At 48.7% G+C, this 17,548-nt stretch overlaps 1 protein-coding gene across 9 annotated transcripts in view; it reads left to right on the top strand.

Moving 5' to 3' along the window:
* Positions 1 to 423: 423 nt before the first annotated feature.
* The window catches only part of RNF220 (ring finger protein 220), a 248,455-nt gene continuing 231,330 nt past the window's right edge, over positions 424 to 17,548 (top strand). For 5 of the 9 annotated variants that reach the window (XM_063665442.1, XM_063665423.1, XM_063665425.1 and 2 more), the window contains exons 1-2: positions 568 to 689; positions 7,149 to 7,890. In XM_063665442.1, the coding sequence (XP_063521512.1) occupies positions 7,266 to 7,890 (625 nt within the window). In that variant the 5' untranslated portion in view covers positions 568 to 689; positions 7,149 to 7,265. Of the gene's footprint in view, positions 694 to 6,902; positions 6,957 to 7,148; positions 7,891 to 17,548 lie in introns of those variants that run through there. The other 4 variants (XM_063665436.1, XM_063665421.1, XM_054490658.2 and 1 more) reach the window with 3 other exon arrangements.

Raw genomic sequence — 17,548 nt, 5'->3', positions numbered from 1 at the left:
AAAAAGGCAGAGATTTTGAGGGACCCAGGATTTGGGGGTCATTTAAGCAGCAGTGGATGTCAGTCTTCAAGCTTTGCCCATTTACTCTTGGTCCCTTTTGGTTCAGGAAAGGAAGAAGAACAAGCACCAAACCATTCACTGAGACCTTTGCGGGTGGGGGAGGAGGGATGTAAACAAAAGCCAACGCTCTCTTTAGTTCACAATGGCTCGCGACCCCAAGACTTCCAAGCTCTTTGGTGAGGGCCAGTAGGTCTGTTCTCCAGGAGTGCCCTGGGTCTGGACTTCATTTCCCAGAGTCCCTTAGTGCCCTAATGTATTCAGTGCTCAGAGTGCCTGTATGTGTGTGAGTGTGAGAGAATGTGTGCGTGCGTGTGTGTGTGCGCGCGTGTGTGTGTCTCCGAGTCCCTGGGAGAGTGGAGGCTCATTCACTGATTAGATCCAGCGCTGAGAGGCAGCACTGCTCCTTCTCTCACGCCAACCGAGTCTCTTGATCTGTACATGCAATCCCAGGCAGCTCGCGAACACAAACCCGGGGCCAGCCGCCTACTGCTGCTGCTGCCGCTGCCGCCGCCGCCGCCGCCGCTGCCTCCGCCGGCTCTGCGAACCCGGGACTTTTCATGCACCACACTCTCCGCCTGCTTCTCTCCGTGTCCTGAAAAGTGCGACCGTTCTCCCAAGGAATTTCCACGGCAAGTATGGAGATCAGAAAGGGGTGTGGACGTGTGTGCGTACCCAAGGGGGGTGGGTGCGAGGGCGGCCGGCTTGTTCAGGAACGTGGCTAACTTTCCGGGTCCGTTTCCTAGGGATTCGGGCGGTTCCCTCTGGACGGGGGCAGGGACTGGGACTCGGACTGGCGCGTCTTGGATCATCGCAACGGAGCCTCTCGGCACTGGCGCCCTGCGCGCTCCGTGCGCTGCCTCGCTCAAACTTTCCGTCTTGAGTTTTCCTTAATGTGTTTTATTTGGGGAGGGGGGGAGGTGCAAGGGGGAGGGACCAGACGCGGGAATTGGACAAGTAGGGAGGGTGAGGGCACTGTAAGGGAAGGGAGCAGGACTTTTCTCCGTCTTTTAATAAGCCCCATTCCCACTTTGTTCGGGTCGATCGCGAGAATGCCTTCTCGCTGGGCTCCCTGGTGCACCCCCCGGTGATTTCCGGGTTCCCCTGTGTACCCCGCGTTGATTTCCGGCGAGGCCAGGGCTGGGTGGTACTCAGTGGGGAGCCCGAGGCGGCGGGCGGATGGAGAAGGGGCAATCCGAATGAGAAACGACCCCGACAGCCTCCACCCCACACACAGCCGGCTCCGCGGGATACCCGGCGAGTGGCTGTTTAGCCCTGGACCCCGAGTGCTCGACTGACTTTTTCCTAGCGGGGGCGGGTGTGAAGGGTGTGGAGGGAGGGAGGTGGGGTAGGATGGAGAGATCCTCTGCGGGCAGGAAGGAGGCAGGTGCTAGCATAGAGGCGGACCGTTCTAAACGCCACCGGTAAACTCCCCACTCCGCTGGGCTGGACCGGCCTGGCCGTAGAGTAGCCCGACACGTGGGATCTCCCGGGATTTTCGGGGTCGGGACCCCCTCTCCCAGCGGTTCTACTGAGTAAGGCGGGAGAACGATCGTGGAGACGAGGGCGCCTTACTCTATTTGTAGTTTTATTTTTATCTTAGACCTGCCTTAAACTGAGTAACAATTTTTTCTTCTGACTTGAGAACAAAACTTTTCAGTGAGCACGCCGGTCGCTGCGGTCCTGCGGCCACTGCCGCCGCGCTTGTCAGCCCGGGCCGAGCGACCTTCTCTGCCCGGAACCCAGCCCCGCCACCGCACTCCGGAGCCTCCGGCCTCCCCCACCCCACCCCCGCCCCACAACCCGGGGCTTTTCAGGGCTCGGCCTGGGCGTTTCGCCTTTGTGCTTTGTAAGAGAAAGCCTTTTCTTCCACGGCACAACAAACTTGGGCGGAGAGCTTCCGTGTGGCCCCCCGGGCGAGGCCGCCCACGGTGGTGAGGCCATCCGAGGGGATGCCCGGTTCATCCCCCAGTCCAGGAGCTTCTCCGAGAGCTCGCGGCCCAGGTCGACCCCAGCTGGCGAGGGCGCGCAGGAGTTCCGAAGTAGCGGGGACTAGGGCAGCCAGGAGGCAAGGGAAAAGCTCTCGCTTCCCGTTAAGCACACTCTGCATTCTCGGGTCGTGGATGCAGCTCCAGCGGAGAGCCCGTGTTCCGACCCTGAGCCAGGCGCGCGTCGCACTGGGTGGGTGCATGGGGTCCGGGCCATAGGTGTGGGGGCACAGCCCTGCCTGGCCGGCCCGGGTCATCTGGGGTCTGCGCCGGCCCACTGCCCCGAAGGGGAGAGCCGCCGAAGGGGAGAGCACGGCGCTAGCTGCCCACGACGCCCAGCAGCCACGTCTTGCCTCTCGCCTCCGCTCCGGACTCGGCTTGAGGGGCAAAGGGGAGAGAAAGGAAAAATAAAGAGAAAAAAGGGCGGCAGTGAGGAAGCAGCGAGGGGACTGGGGGGAGCAGAATGGGCAGGGGGGCTTTGCCTTGCCTGGCCTCCTCCTCTTTCCGTCTCGCGGGCTCTTCCTGCAAAGGGGAATGAGCAGAGGGGGGAAAGGCAGAAAGAGCGTCGAGGAAAAGCGGTGCTGGCGTCTTCCGTGCCGATCCCCCCTGGCCCGCAGAGACCCGGCAAAAGTGGCGTGAGTTCGCTGGCTGCGCTTCGAGGCGAGGCTGGGCAAGGCCGAGGACGGGGCGGCGCCGCGTCGCGCCGCTGGTGGCCGACAGGGCCGGGGCCGGCGCGGAGCGAGCGGGGACACACACCTGTTCTGCGAGCCGCGCGGTGTGCGGCGGCCGGACGGCCGCGGTGCGGGCCGCAGATCCCTCCCTCTCGCACCGCGCATCCGCAGTCTAGGAGCTGGAAAGGCCCGGCAGCCCCGCGCCGGTCCGCATTTGCAGGAGAAGCGGGAGTGGAGGAGCCCGCGGCTGCCCGCTGAAGCGGTGGCGCGCGCGGCGGCGGGACCGGCGTGACCCCCGGGGCGGGGCTGCTTGGGAGCTGGAGGTCCTTGGACTTTGGTCGAAGGCTGGCAGCTCTGAGCCCCTGCCCCGCGGGCCCCGCGCGGCTGCGGACCAGGGGCCCTTGCACGTGTCGGTTCTTCCCGGACTGGCGCCTTGGTTGCCCAAAGTTAGGCGCAGATTGTTTCGTGCGGAGGTTGTTGGGACCTAGAGTATTCTATATACAAAGGCAACCGAGAGCCGGAGGGAGAGGTCAGGCCAAAGAGTAGTGGGCTCGGCTCCGCGTTGGGCCCAAGTTTATGTAGGTTTCGCCTTCACCTCTTCTTCCCCCGTTTTCCCTAAAAGAGTTAATTTTTTTTTTCCCAGCCGAGACTCTTCCGAGCTGAATAATGCACCCGCTCGCTGAGCCGGTATCCCAGCGACCCCGCACTCTCGGACTAGCCCGGGCTGTCTCGGATTCGCACCCTTTGGCCAAGCTGGGCCTGAACCCTAGTCCAAATCTGGGACCGATACCCGGCCATGCCTGAAACACAGGCGTCGGCCCTAGCCCGGGAACTGTGTTAGCCTTATGTTCCCTGAGCTCTCGCATATGGTGGTAAAATTTCTGTTAGAGCGGTGTTTCCAAATACCCCCTGGGCATTTGGTGTGCGGGAATTCTCTTCAAGCGAAGAAGTCTGTGAACTTAAAAAAAAAAAAAAATTATTTCCTGCGTTCTTAACAACCCCCCACTACTCTGCCTCATTTCCCATTGTTCTTTGCTTTTTAAGTTCCCTGTTAATTTTTTAAAAGTTTATTTATGCAAAGGAAAAATATCGTTTAATTTGTTCTATTATTTTAATTCCTGGCTTTTGGAAACGGTTCAGAGACCACAAAAATGTCACCTGTTGTAATAAGCAGAGGAGTGTTGTGTGTGCATTTTAATTGCCAGCAGAGCCGTAGTTTGGTGGGCGCTCTGAGCTCGGCTCTGGGAAAGAGCCCTTTGCAGCTTTCTTTGTGGCAGTCATTTGCAAATGGGTTTGGCTCTCAGCTACGGCGGCGGCAGTAGCACCGCTTACTTCTACGCCGATCCGGGCGCGGGTCAGGAAGCCCAGACCCTGGACCGGGATGGGCAGAGGATGGGATGGGAGATTACCTACTCTCTGAGACTTTCTCTTGGGCTTTCGGTTTTTCTGTGCGAAAGTGGCTAGTTCGCTCCGCACAGCGCGGAGCGCTGCGCATCAGCCCAGCCTCAGACATTTTCACGTTCCAAACGCGGGCGTCTTCGTTTCATTTGTCTTGGTTCTGGCGTGTTTAACCACGCAATTAGTAATCTCACTAATTATTCAGATAGCTGGCGTTTTGCAATCACTTTAAACCAGGGTCGGGAGTGTGATTTAAGAAACAAACTCCCACAGATACGGAACTGAACAAAACCCATCACGTCAAGGATTTGAAATTTTAACTCAATATTTGTTGGTCCCTCCGTCCAACCTCACTGCCTGCCAGACAATTTATTTAGCTTCGTGGATTGATCCCTCCTCCTTGTTTAGTTAATTCAACAAAGACTTTTTGCAATCTGTTTGGAGTTTGTCTGATGCCGTGGAAAAGTAGCTGATGATTTATTTGGTTGCTTTTCGATTTCTGTCTTCAGCCCTTCTTTCTCCTCCTTTCAGCGGGGATGTCAGCTGTTATTACTTCCTATTGATCCCTTTGCAAAGTGAGACGTGAACTAAAATTAATGTCAATTCCACTGCTCGGATCAATAGCTGGAGTTATTTTAATCTGGATTTGCACGAAGTGCTAAATTAAAAAAAATCAGCATAGAGGCAGAAAAGTAACAGTTACTTACTTTCCCTTTGCCGGGTTCTTCACAGTCACCCAAATGCTCCATCAAGCTGATTATCTTACAATCCATATTTTTTTAATTAAGAGGGTCAGTTAGTTTTCTTATTTTGGGTTCTGTGTTTAAACCCATGACATTTTGACATTGGGAGTGTATTAACTATAGATTTTCATAATGACTGTGGTCAGCTGAAGCCTCATCTATATAAGTTGTTAATGTGAGGAGAGGGTAAGAAAGAAAAGGGAAAAGAAAAAAAGTATTCCCCCCTCCCCCATGGAGACCAACGCCCACGCAATGAAGTAAAAGATGTGGCCTGGAAAAATATTGTTGATTTATTTTCAGTGTAATGAAGTTTTCAAATGAATAACCAGGGTTGAGTGATTCACCGGGTTCTGTTGGAGTGTCCGGTGCTGTCACCAGATTCCTAATTTATGAAACTCATTTAAGATAATGAGGTGATCTAGGAAGTAAAAATAGCAAGTGAATCCTGTGGGGGGGGGGGTCGTATTTTGAGGGGGAAACATTCCTCCCTTCACATTTCTTTTCTCCAGTTTGCCTCATATAATATTGCTTGTTGATAGACAAGTAGCTATTTCTGTTGTGAAGAGCTGCTTAGAACTCTTGGAACAGCCCTAGACCCACTTTCAGAGCGTCCATGTTGTATGACCATTAATCTGACTAGAAAACAGCCAAGAACAGGATTCCCAGACTTGTCAGCCTAACTGGCTGTCCTTGGCAGATCATTCCCTGCACTGCTATAACTTGACAGGAAAGTTATTTAAAATTTGGAAGAGAGAAAAATCCGTTAATGTGAGATACATAATCTGGTAATTTAGCAATGATGTCTATAAGGAAAGATGCCAAATGAGGAAGCAGTCTGATGGTGTCCACTCATCTTCCCAATTAATAACAGTCATTGACATGTCTGCTACAGGATGGGAGAAGGAAATACTCTCTTTGCACTGCATTAAGCCAGGAGGATTCATCTACCGTTTAACTGATGTTCCTCTGTTTGAGGGAATACCAAAGATACTCCAGGTGGGCTTTTTAAAAGGGACGAGGTAGATTTTATTTCTGATATGACTCTCAATTTAAAGGTATAATTTGTAGCAGCCGTGGTGGCCTTTTGGTTATGCTTTGAGTTTCATTAAGTTTCTATTTCACGTATATTTTTGACACTAATAAGTCCTGGTATTCATCTTATGTTGTCCTGGCTTTTGATATATAGCCCTTCTCCCAGCCCCCACTCAAAATACACTTTGGAATGGAACCAGCGACTATGAAAATGTACAACCTAAATTTACAAGGGAAACTGAAAGAAGTCTCTCCGAACTCCAGTTTGTTCCGGGGGCCTTTATTGGGCATCAGCTCTGACTGGGCCAATAAGCAGAGCAAAATAAGTCAGAAATTTTGTTAACATTTTGTTCTAAATGTTAATGGCAAATCCAAGGCAGTTTACAAATCTACTTAAGAGTGAGTGCATTAGTAACTAAAATTACCGTTCTGTTCTTTGCTGCCCTTAGAAGACAGATGCTTCTAGAGAGCGTATGCCAAAGGCGCCCATTATGGTTTTAAATGTTGTCAGAGACGCCAGGCATTTTATTGATGAAGGTTTTGTTCCTTCTCAGAAAAGAGAAATAGAAAGCCCATGTGATTAGAGAGGGGTGTGCATCAAAATAAATGTTAATGCTGTTTGTTCACATAGCACTTTTTTCTGGAAACAGTCTTAGATGATACATGAAGATGTGTGTGTATGTATGTGCCAATGTGTATCTTTTATCCATGTGTATACTTTGTACTAACTAATATGTACAAGTGTTCCTGGTCTAGATGAACTTGAATTAGGGATATTTCGGTATCATGGTGTTGTTAGGGGAGATGAAGAGAGGATGCATATGTGGGGAATCATATAGGTAGGATGTGGTCTCTGAACATCGGGCCTGCCATAAGTGGTGGATGCAGGTGGAAGCACTTTAAAACATAGACCCCCACTTAATCTACTGGATGGCTTGGCTTTCCAAAGCTCATTTGTTCAGGGAATATCGTATTTGGAGGTTTTATGATATTTTTTTCTTTGCTGGGCTCAGGCGCATTTCACCCGGAACGTGTAGGGACCAAAGTCAGCTTACACGTACATCACAGTAAGTTGTCTATTGATTTTCCTGAATGAAAATGGTCTGATGCTGCTGCCCACTGGCTCCTAAAGCCTGTGGTGTCTCTTGCCCGAGCATCTGTAAGCCAGAAGGATGGTGTTTCGATCACTTGGGGTTTCCCTTTTTTTCCTCCCCCTGACTTTCCTCCCCCTTCTTTTTTTCTCTTTGCTGTTTCTACAGGTCTTAGGAGGGAATGATTCCCCAGTAATATTCCCTGCCCTGACCCAAGGTGCCGCTTGGCCTCCCTCCCAGGGAAGACTGCTTCTTGTGTAGCGCCAGCCACAGAAAGAGACTCCGATGGACTTACACCGGGCAGCCTTCAAGATGGAGAACTCATCCTACCTTCCCAACCCTCTGGCATCCCCAGCACTGATGGTCCTGGCATCCACGGCTGAGGCCAGCCGTGATGCTTCCATCCCTTGTCAGCAGCCACGACCCTTTGGTGTACCTGTCTCAGTTGACAAGGACGTGCATATTCCTTTCACCAATGGTTCCTATACCTTTGCCTCTATGTACCATCGGCAAGGTGGGGTGCCAGGCACTTTTGCTAATCGTGATTTCCCCCCTTCTCTACTACACCTCCACCCTCAATTTGCTCCCCCAAATCTAGATTGCACCCCAATCAGTATGCTGAATCATAGTGGTGTGGGGGCTTTCCGGCCCTTTGCCTCCACTGAGGACCGGGAGAGCTATCAGTCAGCCTTTACGCCGGCCAAGCGACTTAAGAACTGCCATGACACAGAGTCTCCCCACTTGCGCTTCTCAGATGCAGATGGCAAGGAATATGACTTTGGGACACAGCTGCCATCTAGCTCCCCCGGTTCACTAAAGGTTGATGACACTGGGAAGAAGATTTTTGCTGTCTCTGGCCTCATTTCTGATCGGGAAGCCTCATCTAGCCCAGAGGATCGGAATGACAGATGTAAGTACTTTGGTTCGAGCTTTCCCTTACCCCCAGTAAGCCCTGCCTCACCGTGATGTTCAACAGGTCGGTGGCGTTTTGCATGCTCCTAGTAATGGGAAGGGCCAACTACTTCCCTTTCACTAGCTGTGGAGTGCTAACCTTTGCTTGTCTCTCATCAGTGAACACTGATAGTTCTTGAAATGTTTTTCTGAAAGTAGCCAGAGGCAAGCTGGCCCCAGCACAGCCTTTCTCTTCAGACTCTAGTGGGCTTATTCTCTGAGGACTTGAGTGAAGAGGGGTGCCACCGATGTACTGGAGTGAATGTCATTTCATTAAGAAGTGTCGGCTCCTAGGGAATATGGGGGGCCTAAAGAAACATGTCCACCCCTCCTCTCTTTGCTGTCCTCATTATGTTTGTCTGATCTTAGTGTTATTTTTTAGCTTTTCCATTGTATCACATCTAGCAGACTCCACGTGATTCTATTTTCACAACTCTCAGCCCTTGTCCACATGAGGCTATTTTTCAGAGAAGGACAAAGGTGTCGTCAATCACCATAAAGCATTTCAAACAGCTGTGTTTTCCTTGCGATCGCAAGGCTAGAAAGCCGACTTCTCTTGGGATTTCACAGGTTTGCTGGATGCTTATCCTGGGGCTCACTTTTAGGACTAGACACGGTTGACCTGTGTGACTGCTCCATATTTGATGTTCACAACTATTATTAATTTATGCTTATGAAACAGCTTTTTCTCATGTTCTCCAAGTGCCTTGTTGGGCTCTGGCTACACTTACTCATAGCTGGAACTAAACCTTTATTTGGAACTTGTAGACTAGGAGTGCTGAACCCTGCAATCTTTTGCTCTAATATAATCAGAAAATAATTGTGTTTTGAAGCTTTTGGGCTGTGGGTAGACAGAGCAGTTTTCTTCAAGCCTGGTGAGAATTTATGAACTGAGGGTGTTTTTTCCACGCAACCCTTTGTTCTCAGATTTGCTTCATTTTATTTTCTTAAGAAAACTACATCTGAGGTTTGCCTTCCCCTTTTCTCTATTTTTTCATGCTCCCGTCCTCTCTATAACTACTAACACGAATACCACTTTTTTTCCCTCCTCTTTATGATGCCGAGGAGAGTAATAGAGACATTGCAGCTCTCTCCCCTGTCGCCACTGCTTCCTCAGGCTGTCTCCTTGAATTAGGCACTGTGTTAACTTTCCTGCGCTAAAAGGCATCTGCCTAAACCCAGCGTACCTTTTCAATAAAAGTCATCATAAAATCAACCTGCCTTGTAAATCCATCGCTCTTTGGTTTTGAAATATGTTGCAAGTGTGTCTTTTATGTCAGCATCTGTAAGCCGGAGACCTCCCCACTTAAGGGAAAAGGCTGCTGGCTGACAGCACTACTGCTAGTGTTGCTCTCTCACTTTGGCTTTGGTTCTCTTTCACCTTTTCACTTTCTGTTGACTTGTGTGTCTTGTGATCCTGCTTCTTGGATATACCTGCTGAACAGGTATCGGCATTATGTTGGTTCGTTTGATTTTATTTTTAGTTTTCTTTTGTCCAGTGATGTGCAAGTGATCAAGGCTAGTTATAATGTGACCCCCAGCCAAAACTGCCTTGTGTTAGGGTGTGACAGATTCCGCCCTTTTTTTTCTCCAAATACAAGTTGAAAATGAAATCTTCTCATAACTAATATGCCACAAAGTAACATCTGGAGATTGAGATCTCTTTCTTCTTACCTAACAGATCCAGCTTGTCTCTATTTTTCTATCTTTTTAGCCCAAACCTGTATCCGACTCCAGAGCAGGAGGAAGCTTGTTAGTCAAGTCAGAACTCATAGACGTGGATATCCATTCCCCTCTGAGTGTCAAAGCCATAACTCTTCTGTTTGCCTGGTTTGCATTGTGTGGTGGTGGCATCCCCCATGGAGATGGATCCCTCACACAGGAATACGCCTGGGTGGAGAAAAATTAAATGAGTCTGTCTCCCAAAGTGAAATGGAATTCTGACCTTGAAATTAATGAGATTCTGATCAGAAGGGTGGGGAAACTTCTTTATTTCCAATGCAGTGTTATATAAATTGGAGTCCTTTCCTCTTTTATTCATTTAAAATATTCTTCCCTTATAGAGTACCTTGTGTTCTCCTTTTTTTTTTTTCTTGTACACAAGCATAAAACCTATAGGAGTGTCTGTGAGGGGAGGGTGTTTGTACACCCACGTTATTATCCAGAGTTGCATTTGTGACTAATCTTTAATAAGAAACAAAGGTGCAAAGTGAAAAGGAGGCTGCGCTACCCTGTGGTCACCCTGGATTTGTGCTCTTTCCTCCCTTCCTTACCTTAGGTGGTTAGCACATCCCTCACTGGGTCATACTAGATAGCATTTGTGCTTTTGATTGAGAATTTTTGGAAGGCAGGAGAAGTATTTTTCTGTAAGGAAGGGTTGAAGAGGCACTAAGACAAAGTCTGCAGCAGCTTTCTTGGCTCCTGTCATATGCCGACGTGTGTCGGAATATTTATGGTCTGTTTTATGTAAATACATATTTAAGGGCCGTTAGAAGGCCTGATTATTCCCACTAGATGCCTTTCAGGTCCTCCCTACAGAACAGTTTTGAAATAAGTAATATTTCTCAGATAATCGAGTGACAGTATACAAGACTGCTTCCAAAGGGAGAGAAAGCTTCAGGGGCAGATGGGGGCAGTGACGGGGGATGGGGATATGAAAAGACAGAGGATAGAAAGTGTTCAGACGAGCAGAGTGATAGGATACAGTGCTTTCGCCAGATTGCCCAAATTAACCATATATGGTTGATATATATACACACACACACACATCTGTGTATATATGTATATATATTTATTCTTAAAATTTAGAGTTAATTGCTGATATGGTTGACTCATTTTTCAGTTCTCTTCATATAAATATCTTTTCATAAAATATTTTTAAAATGTTTTAATTAAGTGCAGCAGTCAAACTCCGAAGTAAGCATTTAGCTTTAGAGTTTTGTTGGTGGGTGGGGGTGGGAGATGAGAATGGGGGTGTGTGTCCTTTACTTAGAGCAGAAGTTTTTATGACTGAGTTTTAGGTCATTAAGAAATCAGTTGTATAATGGAAACACTGGCAGTTTCTACTGTTGCAGCCACCCCCTGCTCACACACTACATCAATATGCAGATATGTCCACTTGTGAGCCCACTGGAAAGAGAGACCTGCAGACATGGTGTAATGCACACATGTTCTTTCCTTAAATCTGGGTACTGGTAGGCAGGATTTCTTTTGTGATTAAACATGCATTTTTTAAGACAGAAATATAGCGATTTGGGTCAAGCATCATCTTTCCTGATAGATGATTCTGGTTTGCTTGCCTGTCCATCCACCTGGCTTCACAGGTGATTCCTGAGGGAGGTGTTGTGCTCTATGGAAAAACAAGCAGCCTTTACTCCACAGGACTGACTTACTTGCCCTGGAAAATGGGAGAAGTGTTTTGTGAGAAGCCATTCATGGAGGATGCATAATTCCCCAGGAAGGGGACTGAGGTAACTCCTGTTTATTGTCACTCCCTGAATCAGTCCCCAGGGCTCATTGTCCGGGGAAATAATGCTAAAATTTATGGACCAATTACAAATAGTTCACGTGTGCCTTACATATGAAATGTCTACAGCGATGTTTCCCAGGGCCTTTAAAATAAACATTTCCTCATTAAGGAAACTTTACAACAAAAGGGAAGATAAGTATTGTCTGCTGTCTTGTGTTAGAATCTGTATATTTATTACCCCCTTAGCACTCTGGCTCCTGTCATGTGCATTTCCTGATGGTCCTCTTCAGGCTGCCCCTGTGCCCAGATTCCTGCCTGTGTGACACAGTCTTTGGCCAGCCTGCCAGCCTATCCACTCAGCCCAGATTGGAGTTGGCGAAGTATACATGCTCACCACAGGGCTGAGAGGGCCCAGAACTGCCTGCGTGGAGCGGCAACTGGCCCTGTCTTCTGGCTTACCCCAGGGATGGACCCTGGGCACTGACCATAAGTGACTTAGCTTTGCCCTCTTTCCTTGACTTTCCCTGTGGTCGGGCAGAGTCACAGGTAGGCAGGAAACCTGATGGCTCACAGCAGCTCCTGGATGTTCTGCTTTGCTCTCATCTTTGATGTACTTGAACAGCCATTCTTGGGTCCCAAAAGCCCTGAGTAGGAGATGGTATTTTGTACTCTGTGTCTTTATAAAGGCATGTATCATTGAAGACCCTGTGTTCTAACAATCAAATCAGCTGAGCCCACCTAGGCCAAAGGCAGCCTGGAATGGGGAGGGCTGGGGTGAGGGGGGTTACTTTCCAAGGGCTCTAGGACTGGGGTGGGCAGGGACTCTACACTGGGCTTTCAGGAGAGTTGCTCTTCCTAGGGAGAATGTTTGGGGCATGCCAGGTGGCCAGGCTGCACCTCTGGGTTGCAGCTGGGACAGATGACCACTGGGAAGGGGTCAGCAAATCGCCAGAAGAGCTGGGTCAGATGCTTCCCTCTGTCCTGACTGCCCAGACTTAGCCTGACTCTCCCTCAGCTGCTCCCGGGTTCTCCCCTACTCCCCGGGGGCAAGAACTCCTGTGATGTGTGTGGTTGTTTCTGGTTGTTCACTCCCAACACAGTCATGGAGACTCTTTTTCATGCTGCTGGGTTTAATTGTCTTGTTGGGATAAAGAAATGTTTGCACAGCTAAAGTGGGGCCGGGCTGGACGGGAGCAGTCCCTGATGGCTGCAGAGCCATCTGGCCTGGCTTGGCTTGGCTCGGGGCGCCGCTCGCCCGGCGGCTGGGCTCGCTCTAGTTGTGCTCCCGCTCTTCCCCTGCCCTCGCTCCAAGCCGCGCCGCTCTGTGCGGCGGCTGCCTCCTCTTACGGCCGGAATGCCTAATCACCATGGTGAGAAAACGGACACCGCAGCCGTCCTCCCTCCTCGCTCCGCGCCCTCCCTCCCATCAATTGTCATGCAGAAGTGATCCGGGCTGCCGTTTCCTCGCGGCCGCCCACCAGCCCCTCGCCGCTCCCGGCAGAAGGGTGGCTGGTAATTGATCGTCTGGGGGAGGGGGCGCGGAAAGGCGCGAGAACTGGCCCCGGGGAGGCCAGGCCACGGAGTGGGCCCCGTTCGCTCACTTGCAAGGGACCCCCCAGCCTCCGCCACCGAGGCGGCTTGCAAGTGGTTTCAGAAATGATGGTGATCTCGCCGTCGCTCTGCAGTACTTGGAGGCCGCGGGAGGACTCCGCGCGCCGCCTCGAGGGCCGGGAGCGCCCAGCCCGCGGCCGCACACACGAGGGTCCATCGCACCCCCCGCCCTGCCCCGCCTCGCCCTCCACGTCCCTGCGCCCCCAAGTCGCACTAAGAACCCAGTCCCCGATCGGTTTCCTCTACGCCGTCTGAGCAGAAGAGAGTGGGAACCGGGGTGAGGGATAAGGGGGGCGCCCACGCGACGTCGGTGTGCATGGGAGCAGGCGGGAGGCGCTAGTGGGTGCACCGGGCGTGAGGGGGACACAGCGCGGGCGTGGGGATGGCCACTGCGCGGGGAGGATTCTGCCCCGGGGAGGAGGGATGAGAGGAGGGTGGGGGAGCAGGGCGCGTGGAGGAGGGAGGTTGGACGTGTGTACAGCGCCTGGGGACCTCGCTGGCCCCTTGGTGCCCCCAGGACTCTGAGGCTTCTCCTTTCGGCTTGAAATGTTTTTCCCTTCCTGCTTTTCAAATCTGTAAAAATGTTCCGGGGAATGTTTCCCAAGTCCAGGGCTCTGTCCTTCGGCGGGATTGCTGGCATTCGGGCAAGGCGAGTCGCGGTGGCCTCTGAGGCTCGCAGCCAGCACAGCGGGGCTCGTTAAAGTCCGGGCAATTTCTGGAACTCTTCCCACGGGAAGTTTTCCGGGGCTGCCTTCCGGTCAGCGGCCCCAGGTTGATTATTTGGTGGCCCTTTTTTGTTTGAAAACAACAAAAAAAAACACACACACATTGTATCCAAATAACAAAAGTTGCTCTCCCTCCCCACCCCCTTTCCTCATTAGGCAGGGAAGAGGAAACTGAAAAACAGAATTATATTTTTATATTGGTTTTCTTATTTTTAACCCTTATTAACTACATCTATCTGGTTAATAAATATTGGCACACATTGAAATGTATTCTTTGTAAATAATTGAGATTTAGAGTGACAACATATTTAATGGAGTTATATTTTTATAATAGTTTTTCTTATTTTTAACTCTTATTAACCACATCCATGTGGTTAATAAATATCAAAGCACACGTTGGGACGTGCTCTTTATAAATACTTGAGATTTGGAGTGATGGTACATTTCATTGTAAAATCCACAGGATTTTTAAACACCAAAATAGCAATATTGTTTGGACTTGCATATTTGCTCCTAAGAGTTTAACAGCATTTCCCAGCGCCATTTTATCCCGTCTTAAAGAGAGATGAACTGCAGACTTAAGGATAATTTATTGCTATATATTAGCTAAAATGCCTTTAAAAATTTTTTTGAAGTATCATTTAAATTGTGGCATGTATGGTTGAACAGAATGTGTTGTTATCCTTTGTAACTTCACATGTGTGCTACAGGGTAGGAGTTTGTAAGTATCTCTTTCTTTGCAGCAAGAAGGAGAATTTTCTGTGAAAGAACTTTCTTACACCTTTTCCAGGAAAAGATCCTGGATTGGGACTACATGTTGAGCCTGGAGAAATGATAGGCTGTGGTATGAATCAGAACAACTGGTAGATGCTAAGTAAACAGAAGGAATTGATCATCTTCCAGCCTTACCCAATGGATTGGAGTTTTCTGTTATCTTAATCACACTACTTTAGTTTTAGTGTTTAAAAAAATTATTATTTTTTGTCTGGAACCAATCATCTAAAAGGGTTTAGTGTTCGTTGCATATTGAATACCTTAATGGTGGCGATTATAATCTGGTTTTTACTTTAAGTTTTCATCATCTTACCACTCTTCAGCATTGCACAGAACAGTATCTGTAAGACTATGTATGCTATCCCAAAGGCGTAGAGGTTTGAGGAAAGAAAGGAAGAACTTATTTATGCCTTGAGGTTTCATGATGACGAAGGTAGGGAGGGAGTTTTCCAAGAATTCGTGAAATCATCTTTCTCAAATGTAGACATATTTTTATTACTTGGGGTACTATTAATACAAAATCATTTATAACTTAACAAAAGTTTAAATCTACTTTTTTCTCCTAACCCTTAGAAACCTAAGATTGGAGCCTATCCCCTTTCCAAATGTTTTCCCACAGCATTACATCCCCTATCATGGAGTCCACACATACGGATCTGCTTTTGGTGTGTATTTTAGAAAAAAGTTTCTACCTAGATCCTGGCCGAATTTGAAAACAGTCAAGTGATGTGGAGGTTTTGTAGACACATGTAACCATCTGGCAATTCAGATATGTGGCTGTCAGTTTTCTCTGTGGAATGCGTTCTGGTTGAAGATGACCTAGAAGAAATGAAAGTTGTGTTTTTGCTGGGAGACATGGTGCTGTGTCCAGTACATTCTGTTAACAGATCTGAAGCTTTAGGAAAATCTGGAGCTATGTGAGTGAAGAAGGAACCTTTTGGTACAGTCTTATGAGAAATCCAGCCCAGTAAGTTTGAGTGTGACTTACCAGGCAAGAGTTGTCTTTTTCCACTGAAATTCAGGCTAGACTTACGGCTTTACATCCATCTTAGTGCAGCAGAGACAGAAAGCTGTAGGGAGGGGGCAAGGGCCAGCCCTGGAGAGACCTTTGCTTTATTTTCAGGTATATGATTCCCATTTAGGTGCCAGCTAATCCTATATTGCTCTCATTTGACCTTGCTTCTGGGGGTTTGATTTAAAGCAAGTCAGAGTGGCCTAGCGTAATAAATACCTGTTAGAGGAATAAAAGCTGTATTTGCCCCCTTTGAGCCTCAACTTGAAGGTGTTTCAGATCAAAGGTGGGGAGGCAATATAACATAGTCATTATGAGTTTGGCCTATGGAGTTAAGTCCTGACCTGTTAGCTTACTTGCTTTCTGATACTGGGCAGGTTACCTAATCTCTCTGGGCCTCAGTATTCTTGCCTGCAAAATGGGAATTATACAGACTTACAGGGTTGTTGGGAAGGACTGAATGAGATTAAACACACAGATAATGCTTAGAACAGTTTCTCACACATACTAAGTGTTCAATACTTAGTTACTGTTATTATTTCAAGGACAATCTGGTGGTAAAACCTTCCTTGTTAGAAGCACTGATGTAGCCAAACACAGGGTCATTAACAACTAGCAATGTATGTAGGGTCGTTTCACACACTCATGCCTTATGGCAATGTGGAAAGAGGGAGGGAGAGAGGCTCGAAAGCCCTTTTCTGTGATGGCCAGCTGCTTCTCCTCCCTTCATTATTATCCATCCACCAGGATTAGCCCTGGTGTCCTCCTGACCTCTTTCTCCCTTGTTTTATTTAGAAGCAAGGTAATAGTCGAGTTAGAGAAACTGAGTCTGGGAGTCGGGAGAGGATTTGACTAGGGTTGGATATCTAGGCAGTGGCCCGGGTTAAAAAAGCCAAATCTCATGGTATTTTCTTATTCTGAAATTTTATATTACTGGATATTGTTTGAAATCAATGGGTTATTAGAATTTGTGTGTGATAGAGATTTGGACTACATGTAATGAGATTTGCTGTAATAGTATTTGACTAGTATTAGAATTCACAATCCCTGGGTTTCTCGTGTGTCCTTAGATTTTAAGTTAAACAGACACTTTTACCCTCTTGCCTATGTGAGACAAATCTGCGAACCTTCCCCCATCTGTGTGTGTCACAGTCCCACAGCATGATGGATTGTCTCTGCTTGGGGGAGGCTTAGGACGGGGCTTGAAGGGGCCTTGTAGGTCAGAAGAGAAATACAGCAGCAGGACTGAGATGGGGGGGCTGCCTGGGGAGGGATTAGCAGGGGGAAGGGGAGGGCAGGGTTGGGCGGGGCATAGTGTCTGTGTGCATTCTCCTAGGAGTAAAAGAGGGCTGTCCATTACCCTGAACGCACAAATAAACTCAGTGTTTTTCTCTTTGTAGAAAAAAAGCCCCATGGGACTTGGGAATACCAGAGAATGACTCTACATGTCAGTGGGAGAGGTGGGGAGTAGGAGGATGGGAGTGGGGAAGACTGACCCTGTGCCTGAGGACCTCAGATTTGAGTCTGGTATTTAAATAGAGTAGCTCATATTTGAAGAGCCTCATGCCCACACATGTTTGTAGCAGAAATAGCTGTTGGCAGCCAATCATCTGATACCTCAGTCTCTATCAGCTCCTTCATGGCTCCATTTAAAGGAAAGGTTCAGCTCACCTTTGGAAGTAAAGTGTCTCTGAAGGTCATGGAGCACCCAATTCTCCCTGTCCTCAGCCCTTCCCACATACAGTCACAAATGTGTGTACTAGGTAGGAAGGGAAATGCCGAATGTTCTTAATTTTTGGTTCTTAAAGAAGGGGTAAGTCTGGGATTTAGGTCCAAATGCCAAAATCATGGTTCAGAAGGAATTCTAGAAAAGGAGAGGAGTCTGAGAGGTAGCTGGAGCGGTAAGGGCAGTGGCGCATGCTCGGCTGAGGAATCAGCAGGACTGCAGTTAGGGCCTAGGCTTCAGCTTCCTTCCTGAGCAGTAAAATTAAAAAAAAAAATCCTTAGAACAACAAAAGTCTGGACG

This window comes from Pongo pygmaeus, chromosome 1, assembly GCF_028885625.2.
Source record: "Pongo pygmaeus isolate AG05252 chromosome 1, NHGRI_mPonPyg2-v2.0_pri, whole genome shotgun sequence".
Lineage (NCBI taxonomy): Eukaryota > Metazoa > Chordata > Mammalia > Primates > Hominidae > Pongo > Pongo pygmaeus.
This window is presented reverse-complemented; position numbering and strand designations above follow the sequence as displayed.